Raw genomic sequence first — 12940 nt, forward strand, 5'->3', positions numbered from 1 at the left:
ACTTCCCTGGGACTTTTTTCATTTGGGGATCCTTTCAGAAGGTAATTGGTGGATTCTATCTTTACTTTGTTCTGTGAGCAGATTTGGACAGTTTTCATTTATGATTTCTTTTTTTTTTCTCTTATTTTTATTTTTTATTTTTTTTTATTTTTTCATTTTTTTTAAATTTATTTATTTAACTTTTAACATTCATTTTAACAAAATTTTGGGTTACAAATTTTCTCCCCTTTTATCCCCTCCCCCCCCCAAACACCAAGCATTCTAATTGCCCCTATGACCAATCTGCTCTCTCTTCTATCATCCCTCTCTGCCCTAGTCTCCGTCTTCTCTTTTGTCCTGTAGGGCCAGATAGCTTTCTATACCCCTTTACCTGTATTTCTTATTTCCTAGTGGCAAGAACATTACTCAACAGTTGATCCTAACACTTTGAGTTCCAACTTCTTTACCTCCCTCCCTCCCCACCCCTTCCCTTTGGAAGGCAAGCAATTCAATATAGGCCAAATCTGTGTAGTTTTGCAAATGACTTCCATAATAGTTGTGTTGTATAAGACTAACTATATTTCCCTCCATCCTATCCTGTCCCCCATTACTTCTATTCTCTTTTGATCCTATCCCTCCCCATGAGTGTCAACCTCAAATTGCACCCTTCTCCCCATGCCCTCCCTTCTATCATCCCCCCCACCCTGCTTATCCCCTTATCCCCCACTTTCCTGTATTATGAGATAGGTTTTCCTACCAAAATGAGTGTGCATTTTATTCTTTTCTTTAGTGGAATGTGATGAGAGTAGACTTCATGTTTTTCTCTCACCTCCCCTCTTTATCCCTCCACTAATGAGTCTTTTGCTTGCCTCTTTTATGAGAGATAATTTGCCCCATTCCATTTCTCCCTTTCTCCTCCCAATATATTTCTCTCTCACTGCTTGATTTCATTTTTTTAAGATATGATCCCATCCTCTTCAATTCACTCTGTTCACTCTGTCTCTATGTGTGTGTGCGTGTATGCATGTGTGTGTGTGTGTGTGTGTGTGTGTGTGTGTGTGTGTGTGTGTGTGTACTCCCACCCAGTGCCCAGATACTGAAAAGTTTCAAGAGTTACAAATATTGTCTTTCCATGTAGGAATGTAAACAGTTCAACTTTAGTAAGTCCCTTATGACTTCTCTTTGCTGTTCACCTTTTCATGCTTCTCTTCATTCTTGTGTTTGAAAGTCAAATTTTCTTTTCAGCTCTGGTCTTTTCATCAAGAATGCTTGAAAATCTTCTATTTCATTGAAAGACCAATTTTTCCCCTGAAGTACTATACTCAATTTTGCTGGGTAGGTGGTTCTTGGTTTTAGTCCTAGTTCCTTTGACTTCTGGAATATCCTATTCCATGCCCTTCGATCCCTTAATGTAGAAGCTGCTAGATCTTGTGTTATCCTGATTGTATTTCCACAATACTTGAATTGTTTCTTTCTAGATGCTTGCAATATTTTCTCCTTGACCTGGGAACTCTGGAATTTGGCCACAATGTTCCTAGGAGTTTCTCTTTTTGGATCTCTTTCAGGCAGTGTTCTGTGGATTCCTTGAATATTTATTTTGCCCTCTGGTTCTAGAATCTCAGGGCAGTTTTCCTTGATAATTTCATGAAAGATGATGTCTAGGCTCTTTTTTTGATCATGGCTTTCAGGTAGTCCCATAATTTTTAAATTGTCTCTCCTGGATCTATTTTCCAGGTCAGTTGTTTTTCCAATGAGATATTTCACATTATCTTCCATTTTTTCATTCTTTTGGTTTTGTTTTGTGATTTCTTGGTTTCTCATAAAATCATTAGCCTCCATCTGTTCCATTCTAATTTTGAAAGAACTGTTTTCTTCAGTGAGCTTTTGAATCTCCTTTTCCATTTGGCTAATTCTGCTTTTGAAAGCATTCTTCTCCTCATTGGCTTTTTTGAGCCTCTTTTGCCAATTGAGTTAGCCTATTTTTCAAGGTATTATTTTCTTCAGCATTTTTTTGGGTCTCCTTTAGCAGGGTGCTGACCTGCTGTTCATGCTTTGACTTCATGTCTCTCATTTCTCTTCCCAGCTTTTCCTCCACCTGTCCAACTTGATTTTCAAAATCCTTTTTGAGCTCTTCCATGGCCTGAGCCCATTGGGTGGGCTGGGACACAGAAGCCTTGACTTCTGTGTCTTTGCCTGATGGTAAGCATTGTTCTTTCTCATCAGAAAGGAAGGGAGGAAATGCCTGTTCACCAAGAAAGTAAACTTCTATAGTCTTATTTCTTTTCCCTTTTCTGGGCATTTTCCCAGCCAGTGACTTGACCTCTGAATATTCTCCTCACACCCACCTCACCTCCTGATCCTCCCAGCCAGCCTTTGGGGTCTGAGATTCAAATGCTGCTCCCCAGCCTCGGGGCTTCGGCAGGGGCAGGGCTGCTATTCAGTGTGAGATTAAGTTCAGGTGGTCAGGTCGGGGCAGGGCCACCTCTCAGGCTCAGTTCCCTCAGGGGGTTTATGCACAGACCTTCAACAATGGATCCAGGCTCCTGCCTGCTTGGGGAGCCCTGGTCTGCTGCTGTCTCAGCTTCTGCCTCCCGAGGGGGCCTGAGTTATGGGGGTACCCCACTCCCCTCTTGACCCGCCAAAGAGACCCTCTCACCGACCCCCATCACCTGTGGGTGGAGGGACCTGCGTGGCCACTGGAGATCCCGTCCCTGAAGCCTGCTCGGATCTGTTCCTCTCGGTGCCGCGACCGCGGCAGGGCTGGGCTGGGCTCGGCTGGGCTCCACGTCCACAGCACGACGGACCTTTTGCAAGAGGTTTGCAGGTTCCCTCTGGAACAGAAATCTCCTTCGCTCCACTGTTCTGTGGCCTCACTGCTCCAGAATTCGCCGTGAGTTACTTTATACAGATGTTCTATGGGTTGTGGGTTCGGAGCTATGTGTATGTGCGTCTTTCTACTCCGCCATCTTGGCTCCGCCCCCTCATTTATGATTTCTTAAAGTATAGTATATTCAGGCTTTTTAAAGTCATGGTTTTCAGGGAGTTGAATGGTTCTTAAATTCTCTCTGCTTGAACTGTTTTTCCACATCAGCCACTTTTGATATTAGTTCACTGGTAAATCCCTCTTGTGCTGGAGATGTTTTATTTGGAAATTCCTTTATACCTTGTTCAATTTCTTTTTCTGAAATTAGGCTATTTATGCTCTTTTTGTTCTGTTAATCTGTATTTTGTATTTTTAGATACTCATTTAAGTTGTTTTCTTAGTTTATAATTGTCTTTGCTCTTCATTTGTTGTGAACTTTCCTTTTTCATTTTTAATATCAATTTGATTTTCTTCTTTTTTTAATCAAATTTGAGTCATCATTTATTGTATTAGTTTTCCTTAAAAAAAATTTTTTTTTGTTTTTAGTTTTCTTTTCCTCTTCTTTGGATTTCAGAAATTCTATTCTTGTGTTTAGTTTTTGTTGTTTTTGATTTTCCACTTCTTTTGGTTTGTTTTCTTAGTTTCATGCCTGATTTGTTGATATTTTCTTTCCCTCTTGATGAAAAATACTTAAAGATTTAAATTTTCTCGTAAATATGCTCTCAGTAGGTTTGGTATGTTGTCTCATCTTTGGCAGAGTTATCTGTTATTTCTATTTGTTCTCAGATCTACCAGTTCTTTAGGATTAAATTATTTTGTGCACATTTAAGTGTGAATTCTTTCTTCAAGTGCCTTGCCTTGAATATACTTTTTACTGTATTGTGATCAGTAAAGATTGTATTTAATATTTCTGCTTTTCTGCATTTTTATGATGATTTTATGCTTTAGTAAAAGATTCATTTTTGTAACGATATCCTACACAGATGATATGTATATGTTCCTTTTTATTCCCATTTACTAATCACTGGATATCTGTTATACCCAACTTTTCTGAGTCTGTGCTTGTACTTATACAGTTACTGTCTTCTGGATTTTCCAGGGTTTCTCTAAATACATAGCATTTCTTCATTGTGTTTGGTTTATTCTTATTTCCAGCTTATTCTAACAATTCTGGGATCTGTCTTCAAGCCCATATTACCAGAGCTAATACTTACTTGTGAACCCTCCAAATGCATCCTCATTTGGAATATCTGCTTGCTTCAGACTTGCCACAAACCTGGCTTCACTGGCATAACCCTACTCTCACAAAGCTGTCAGACTCCAGGCCCTTTTACAGTGATTTGGATCCCTCTCCTAATCCTTGGAAGCTTCAGAGTTGTTTACCAGAGCTTATCCTGTCTTTCCTGATGTGAGCTCTCCCCCCACCTCTTCTGACCTCTGGCTTGTGTTTGTGCTGGTGATTGTGTTTATGTATGCACATGAATGTCTAAACAGGATGGAGAAGCTTGGTTTATTTATTATTGTTCTGTCGGGTAAGGGGGAGAGGGTAAGGTGAGGAGGGAAGAGAGAGAGAGAGAGAGATCCTCTGTGGCCTTTCATAATCTCCAACTTAACCAAAAGTCAGAATGTACCTTTAGATAGCATTAAAAGTTTTAGGAATGTCAACAGTCTGCAGCCTTATAAATAGCTTGATAGAGAAAATAAATGTATATTACAGAGCAGTGGTTTCATTTATTTTATTTATTCTCTGTTAATGAGTAAAACCTTATGTTGGTAGGAACAATATTGTGTGCTGGTAAAGTTTTTGTAACTTCTTGCAGAGACAAGATTAATTTCTGTTCACAAACTTTTACCTACCCTAATTTATACATCTGCTGGCAGCACCTTACAGTTCAAAGAGTACTGAATTTGGAGTCAGAAACCCGGATTCAAGTCCCAGCTGTGTCACTTCCTAGTTATGTGACCTTAGGCAAGTCACTGAAACTTTACAGAGCTCAGTTATTCATCTTTTAAATGACATGATCTCTAAGGTAGCTCTTAGTTAAAAATCTCTGATTCTGTGGCATAGAAACTAAGTGTTTTATGGCTATATTCTATACTGTGTGCTTTTAGGAGCACTGAAAATATTTAAAGTGTTAGAAGGTGAGAAAGCAAAATTTCTTTTTAAAATTTATCATCACTGTAATAGCGCTGGGCATGCTAGACTCTGGCTAGACAGATAGGGGCTGTTCAGTATTGGCCAGTCAGTGTGAGGATATGGTTCCATCCCTGGGGCATAAATAGGAGTGTTTAAACTTAAATGTTTTCTGTTAAAAGTTGTTTTCATTGTAGTAATGTGCCTTTTTAAGTACTGCTTATTAAGAATTATAATTTGGGAAAACTGAAATTTAAAAGTGATGGTTATCCCTAAATTTAGTCCTTGTTTTTAGCAATTTGGCTTCCCAATTCAGTAGAATTTTAGAAGATCTTAAGTAGGACTAAGCATCAAAGTTACTACAATAAAGTCTCTTCTTACAAATTGTTGCAGTAAGTCCTGGGAATATGAATGAAGTTATTACTGTGTTTTATAGTCTTATACTGTGTCTCAGCCACTGGTTATTTGTTTTTCTCAGACAACTACAAGACATAAAGTACTTGTTATGGAATTTTGCCCGTGTGGCAGTTTATATACTGTTTTAGAAGAACCATCTAATGCCTATGGACTACCAGAATCGGAGTTTTTAATTGTGTTGAGAGATGTGGGTATGTTGAATCAGTTTTTAAAATTTACTCTTAATTCCTTTCAGATTTGGATATTCTTAGATCTCTTCCATTCAGAGTCTTAGATCATTTTTAGAGTAGTGCTGGGCACAGGATTACTTTTTATTCTTGATTCTTTTCACCTGCCAGTATCTTCTTTCCCTAAATATCTTTTATTTTAAAATTTATTTTGTATGTGTACACACACACACACACACACACACACACACACACACACACACACACACACACACACACACACACCCCTCCCTTGTCTTCTCTGATCAAATATGTTGACAGTAGGAATTGTGCCTTTTTTTTTGTATTTGTATCTTCAGCAAAGTACCTCGGATATAGTTGATGCTTATAAATGTTTTGGATTGCTTGATTGTAGGGCAAATAGATTCCCAGTAATAGTACAATTATCTCTTCCACATTGTGACTTTTCCCATCGCAATTTCATTATACTACAGGTCAGCATAAGAAATTACATGGAAACTTTTGGGGAGTTTTGTAGAAGGATGCAGAGGCCAGCAGACAACACAGAAAAATTTTAGAAACTCAGAAATGCATAAAATATATGTAATATTATTGTATATCAACCCAAATTTTACAGTAAGATGAAGTAAACACCACACAAAAGAAAAAGAAAATTCAGACTTCCTCTGGTATGAAGGAAGGGCCAAAACATTTTGCACAAATTTTCCAGATCATGAGGATGCCACACCCCTAATCTCTGTGATGTGAAAAGGATAACTATAATTCTGGTATTTTACTCCCTTAACAGTTTCATGTCATTTATAGGGAGCTTTGAACACATAAGAGATGTGTAAGACTGAGACTGGAAGTTGTAACCCTAGGAAGGAGTCCTCCAGTTCTTAGATTTAGGCATATTTTTATCATATATTTCCCTGGAATAATAATTAATGCACTGTTAAAGTATTCTTTATTCTGCTGTGCTATATTTTTCTTCCTATACTTCAGATGTTTGACTCACACCCAGAGTAAATTGATAAGATCATATTATAATCAAGATCATATTATATAATTATATATTATAGTTATAGTATTATTAAAAATATTATTATTATTAAAAGTCATTATCCCTGTTCTACCTTGAAATACTGGGAAAACTTTGATTTTAATGAATTTTAATACTGAATGATTTTATATATATATATGTTAAATACAACCCCCACACACAGAATATACAGATTGCTGCTACACAACCTTCTTTGTTCTGTTTTGTATTTGGTGCTGAAGTGGGTGGAATGAATCACCTCCGAGAAAATGGAATAGTGCACCGTGACATCAAGCCGGGCAATATCATGCGTGTTATAGGGGAAGATGGACAGTCTGTTTACAAACTGACAGATTTTGGTGCTGCTAGAGTATTAGAAGATGATGAGCAGTTTGTTTCTTTGTATGGCACAGAAGAATATTTGGTAAGCTATTCATCACAATTGTAGTTGGCTGAAGAAGTTGATCTAAAACATAATTTATCAACTTGGGAAATGAACCCACAGTGGAATGGTGGGGAAAGGAGGTTCGTTATCCATAAATTGTCTTCTACTATAGGTACAGTAAATATTGGAGGAGTGGGAGTCTTATCTCTCATGAGTGCATAGTCCTTTGAAAGACAAAAAATTAAATCTAGGTTTGTAAGCGTTCTCTGATTTTTAGTACTACTGATGCCCTTCTTAGCTATATAGAATTTAAATTTTTGCTATTTTTAAAAAAACCCAACTATTACTAGATGTTTGGTCTTTGTCCTCAATTACCTTACCATCTTAGTAAAGTATTCAGTTTATGTTTATATACGGGCATACCTAAAACATTTGCTGGGGGAAAGAATTCATGATAAAGTAAGTTAGTCTTGGATCTCATCCAAGGGAATTTACTAAAAAGGATCACCTTTCAGATTATCTTTAGCATGGACCCTGAGAGCAATTTATTTCAAACAAATATTTGAGTGTTAGAAGATATTTTCTGGAAACACAAAATAAATAAGCAGAGTCACGCTGAAAAGACCTGTCTTGGGCAGTGCTGAATAGCTTTCTAACTGAAAAACTTCAAATTTTTTCTTTATGAAGTGAGAAATTATTTAGCTTCATTTGACCTTTGCCTGGTTTCACTGACATGGGTGTTTGCTCCATTGACTCAGATTATAAACCTGGCTATAATTTGGTTGAGAGCCTTCCCAAGCTGGCTGAAAAGTTCCTCGTTCTGTGCCTCACCTAGTTACTCTGAAGTTCTACAAATTTTGCTGATGATTGGCTCGTAGAGGACAATAGAGTTAGGGCTGGAAGAAACCTTAGTGGTGATTATCTAGTCGTGCTTATTCGCTTTGCAGTTGGAAGCTGAGCCTGGAAAGGTGAAGTGTTTTGCCCAGAGTCACACATGTATTGAATGACAGGCTCCATTTGAACCCAGGCCCTCTGAGCCCAGCGCCAGTGCTTTAGCCGTTGTACCACATTGTCTGTCAGCATTGTCCTTGGATCTTGTTGAGCTTGTCCACTTCGTAGGAGCGAGTCAAGCTCATGTTCTTCATCCAGGATCATTCACATTCTATGATGTGGATGTCGTAGAGGAAAATACGTCAGATCATCAGAACTGAGAGTAGAGAGGTGTAATAAATATTTAAGAGTTAGGTAGGTTGTTAGTTTCCCACGTGCCTCCTAAGAATTAATTGTTTTACTTGGTCACCTGCTGCGTCTGATAACTAACTACAGCCTGAAGCATGAAAGGGTAATTTTCTTTTATGTACATTTTACCATTTAGCTATTACCTAAATAGCCTTTTTTAGATTTGTTAATTCTGTTTAATCTTAACATGTCACAGTGTGTCTGACCAGGCCTGACCTCAACTCAAAACACTGGTTCCCTCTTAAGATAAAATACAAATGCTCAGGCATGTTTTTAGGTTTCTCCAGCATCCAGCTCCTATTTTCTTTTGTACTTTTATTTTAAAAACTCACTTTCACACTCCAAATTTCAGCAAATCTAGATGACCAGTTATTCCCCAAACTCAGTATTCATCTCCTTTATCCATGCTTTCCCTCAAACCAGTCTTCATGTCTGAAATGTGCTCCTCTCGTCATCTTTTTCAGTATTCTTATTTTCATCTGAGGTGCCACTTTCATGAAGCCATCCTGAATCTCCTGTTAGTGTTGTCTTCCTCCACAGATTACCTTGGCAGTACTTACCTGTGTACATGCTGTATTCCCAAGTGGATTGTAAACTATTGGAGATCAGGGGATATTTTTATCTTGGTATTCTCAGTGCCTTGAACAGACTGGATGTTTAGTTTTTGATTCTCTCTGTATATAGTACATCTGAGAATACAACCAGTATATAGTATGTACCTGTAGTATATTATATGTTTACAAATACCTTTGACTCACTTGTGAATATATCTGATGATCCTTTGTATGAGCACACAGAAATTTTTGTCTGTCGGATATAGATTGCCATATGTCTCGTGTATTTGCACATTTGTCTTTCAGCATCCTGATATGTATGAACGAGCAGTGCTAAGGAAAGATCACCAGAAGAAATATGGTGCAACAGTTGATCTTTGGAGCATTGGAGTAACATTTTACCATGCTGCAACAGGGTCACTACCCTTTCGCCCTTTTGAAGGACCTAGAAGAAACAAAGAAGTAATGTAGGTAGTTGTTTCATATAGAATTCTAAAAAAATAGTTTAGTCATTTCTAATTTTTAAGCCTTTTTTATCAAGGAATATCTTAACTGATACATACACACACACACATAAAATTTAATGTATGTAATATATATGATGTATAATTTTTATATGTAAATATGCATCATGCAGACATGTTTCAAAGCTGTCAATGTGCTTAAATTTCTTTTTAACACAAATTTTAAATGGCAGATGGTATTTCATGGGGATCGTTTTCCTCCCTTTCTGGCTATTTCACTTACTCATCTTTCGTCCTTTGCAGTACCATTAGATACATACAGTTTTTATGAATTTTGTTTAATTTTAATGCCAGTTACTACCCTTGCACCTTTCATATTATTTGGAGGAGTTTTTTTTTTGAGGGGGGAGCTTGTTTTGTCCAGCACTAAAAAAATTACAGCAGCTGCTTTGCAGTGCTAGAACATATAACCATTTGGACAAAAATGTCATACCAGGAACTGATTTGTTTTGTATTTCCCAAAATGATATTTTGATAGATGTAATACTAAACATTTGGCTTTTGTACTGAAGAGGTTGTTTCAGACTAGTTGCAATTTGCCAGTAAAGTATAACCTTCTATGGCACTATTGTTTATATTGTTAGAAAATAACATCTTTTTTAAGTGAAGAAATCTAAATGGTAAAATGCTCCAAATCACTAATAATTAGAGAAATGCAAATTTCAGTAACTCAGAGGTTCCATCCCACACCTGTCTAATTGGCAAAGGGAAATGTTAGAGAGGCTTCAGAAAATCAGGCCCGTTATTGTGTTGTTGATGGAGTTGTAAAGTGGTCCAGCCATTTTGGAAAGCAATTTGGAACTATACTCAGAAAATTGTGAAACTCTGTATATACTCCATCACCCAGTCGTACTACTACCACTAGGCCCCAGTGAGATCCAAGAAAGAGGTCCTACACGTACAAGAATGTTTAAAGCAGCTCTTCTTGTGGTGGCAAAAACTGGAAGCTCAGGGAGAGGCCGTCATGTGGGAATGGCTGAGCCAGTGGTGGCCTCAATGTCCTCAGATACCGTTGTGATGGAAGAAACACCGAGGAAAGCGTGATTCTAGAGACCTGGTGAAGCTTGGACACAAAGTGAGATAAGCAGAACCAGGAGACCCATGTACAAGCACTTCTGAATGATCTGATGGTGCTCATCAGCATGGGGGCGAATCCTGGTTCTGGAGGAGAAACAGTGGAGCATGCTCTCCTCTCCTCTCCCTTCCCCCCTCAAGAGCAGCACAGGCAGAAGGAGGGAGACGTGTTTGGATGTGGCCAAGGAAGGAAGCTGTTCTGCTCTGCTGTGCATATTTGGTACAAGAGCTTTTTTTTCCCCCCAGTGGGGAAGGAAGAAAAAAATGCTTGTTAATTCAACAGCAGAACAGGAAAATTTAATTTTTAAAAATAGCATAAGCTTAAGCCACACAGTGAATGGAAATAAAAGGATTGTTTCCAGGTGTGTATAAAGACCCAGGCTTGAATTCTACCCCTGACATGTAGTAGTGGCTCTGTGATCCTTAAGTTCTCTGGGCAGTGTTATAATTGTAGAGAAGGTGCCAGCCTGCATTGGTAGAGGAAGCTTCTTTACCCAGAATTTCTCTACACTAGAGAAAACACAGGTTCAGTCCCTGTCCCTACCTCTGTGTATTTTCCACAGAATGATTAATTTGATTTTGCTTTATGGCCTGATGATTGCCCTTGTTTTTAAAGGCTTTTTATACAGGTAGAAAACAAGCACTGGCAGGTTCTACCAACCTGGAAAATTTTTAAATCTGGGTCTGGTGATAGATTGTGTCTACTAGACACATACAAGCTTTAACTAAGTTCAATATACCTTTGCCCAAAAGCTGGAGACTTGGTGAGGAGGTTTTGATCATGGGGACCCATGAAACATGAAAATATAAGAGGACCTTAAGCCCTTTGCAATCGTTTTCTACTTCCACAGTATTTATAACACAGAATGCTAAGAAACACAGAGATCTTAGCCTATCTACAAACATTAATAATCATTGGCACTCAGTGTATTGTCTGTATTCAGTGAACAGCCAGGCGACTCACCTACTGAACTGATCATGTCAGTATTGATACTCATTATAAATGAAACAAGAAGTTGAAACTGCATGTAAAAGGACAGCCTACAGGTTCATTTCATACAAAGGCAAATCAACAAGTTGATAATTGCTTTTATTGAGAATCAAAGACAAGAAATAATATTTAATGAACTTGGTCATCTGACCTTTCAGTGCTCACTATTAGTAAATGAACAAAAAGACCATAAAGATATTTGCAATGCATGAATCAGCGTTTGGCAGCTAGGTGGCAGAGTGCATGGAGTACCAGATCTGGAGTCAGGAGGACCTGAGTTCAAATTTGTCTTACTAGCTGTGTGACCCTGGGGAAGTCACTTACCCAATTTGACTCAGTTCCTCATCTATAAAATGCACTGGAGAAGGAAACGGCAAACCACTGGTATCTCAGCCAAGAAAATCCCAAATGGAGTCACAAAGAATTGGACACAGCTTGAAACAACTAAACAACAACATGAGCCGATATCTACTGCAAAGGAGGAAGTACGGAAATTCCATGAAGAATATGGCAAAATACTCCCAAAATAATTCATTATGCCCTAAAATGGCAAAGGTTTCTACATTACTAAAATGGCTTATGCTCTTCTATTAGGAAGACTTCAAGAAGAAAGTTGGAAGGTGTTGGATATGGCAAACACCAGCATGTAGAATAGTGAGTGCATTGAACTTTCTTTTAGAGGACCTGGCTTCATACCTGCCTCTGTAGCTTAGAAACTGTGTGACCTTAGTCAAATAATCTCTGCCAAGTTCCTCATCTGAAAAGTGAAAGGGGATTGGATGAGAGAGCCTCTAAGTCCTGTTCTAGGACTAAATCTAAAATTATGTGAACATCACAGAAAGTGAAGTTGTTGTTAGTGGACAGTAAAGCACTATTTACCACAGATCATGGAGGTCAAAATCAAAAGTAAATTAAAAGAAAGGATCAAGAGGAGAGAAAGACATTGAATGTCTCTCAGAGGAGGCAGCATGGCCCAGGAAAAGAGTTCAGTACTACTTGCTAGAGGCTTTTTTCTTCTCTTTCTCTAAATGTTCTAGTGGAGTTAAGATTTTCTTGGATAACATTAATGGAAACATAGCTTCTCTGCACTTAAGTCACAGTCAGTGTATCTTGACCCTTTTGTGATTTCTGTACATGCTACAAAGTGTCAGGAAATTCTACAAAACTGATGAATAGTCATGACTTAATGAACTTTTTGGTTTTGTCTGCTTTTGCTTTTTTGAAGGTACAAAATAATTACTGGAAAACCTTCTGGCGCAATATCAGGCGTACAAAAAGCAGAAAATGGGCCAATTGACTGGAGTGCAGATATGCCTGTTTCTTGTAGCCTTTCTAGGTAAGTGTATTGTATTTACCTGGTATCTTAGTATCATGACCATAGCTGGTTAATACCACAATTTTTCCAGCTCTCTTAACCCTAGAAATATTCCTTAGTGAACAGTATTTTCCTATACAGAGATATTGCTAGTGACGCACTATTCATAAGGTATTTGTTTTGAATCATTCTTTTTTCCTATTTGTAATAGATTTTCAATGATCCTGTACATTATTACTTAGTCTTATGACCAATG

General features: G+C 38.0%; 1 protein-coding gene across 2 annotated transcripts in view; it reads left to right on the top strand.

The window, feature by feature from the left end:
* Positions 1-12940, top strand: part of TBK1 (TANK binding kinase 1) — a 54732-nt gene that overhangs the window by 16547 nt on the left and 25245 nt on the right. For both annotated transcript variants that reach the window (XM_072655267.1, XM_072655268.1), the window contains 4 exons: positions 5455-5584; positions 6845-7026; positions 9087-9247; positions 12595-12705. In XM_072655267.1, coding sequence (XP_072511368.1) covers positions 5455-5584; positions 6845-7026; positions 9087-9247; positions 12595-12705 — 584 coding nt within the window. The remainder of the gene's footprint in view (positions 1-5454; positions 5585-6844; positions 7027-9086; positions 9248-12594; positions 12706-12940) is intronic.

This window comes from Notamacropus eugenii, chromosome 3 (genome assembly GCF_028372415.1).
Source record: "Notamacropus eugenii isolate mMacEug1 chromosome 3, mMacEug1.pri_v2, whole genome shotgun sequence".
NCBI classification, from domain to species: domain Eukaryota; kingdom Metazoa; phylum Chordata; class Mammalia; order Diprotodontia; family Macropodidae; genus Notamacropus; species Notamacropus eugenii.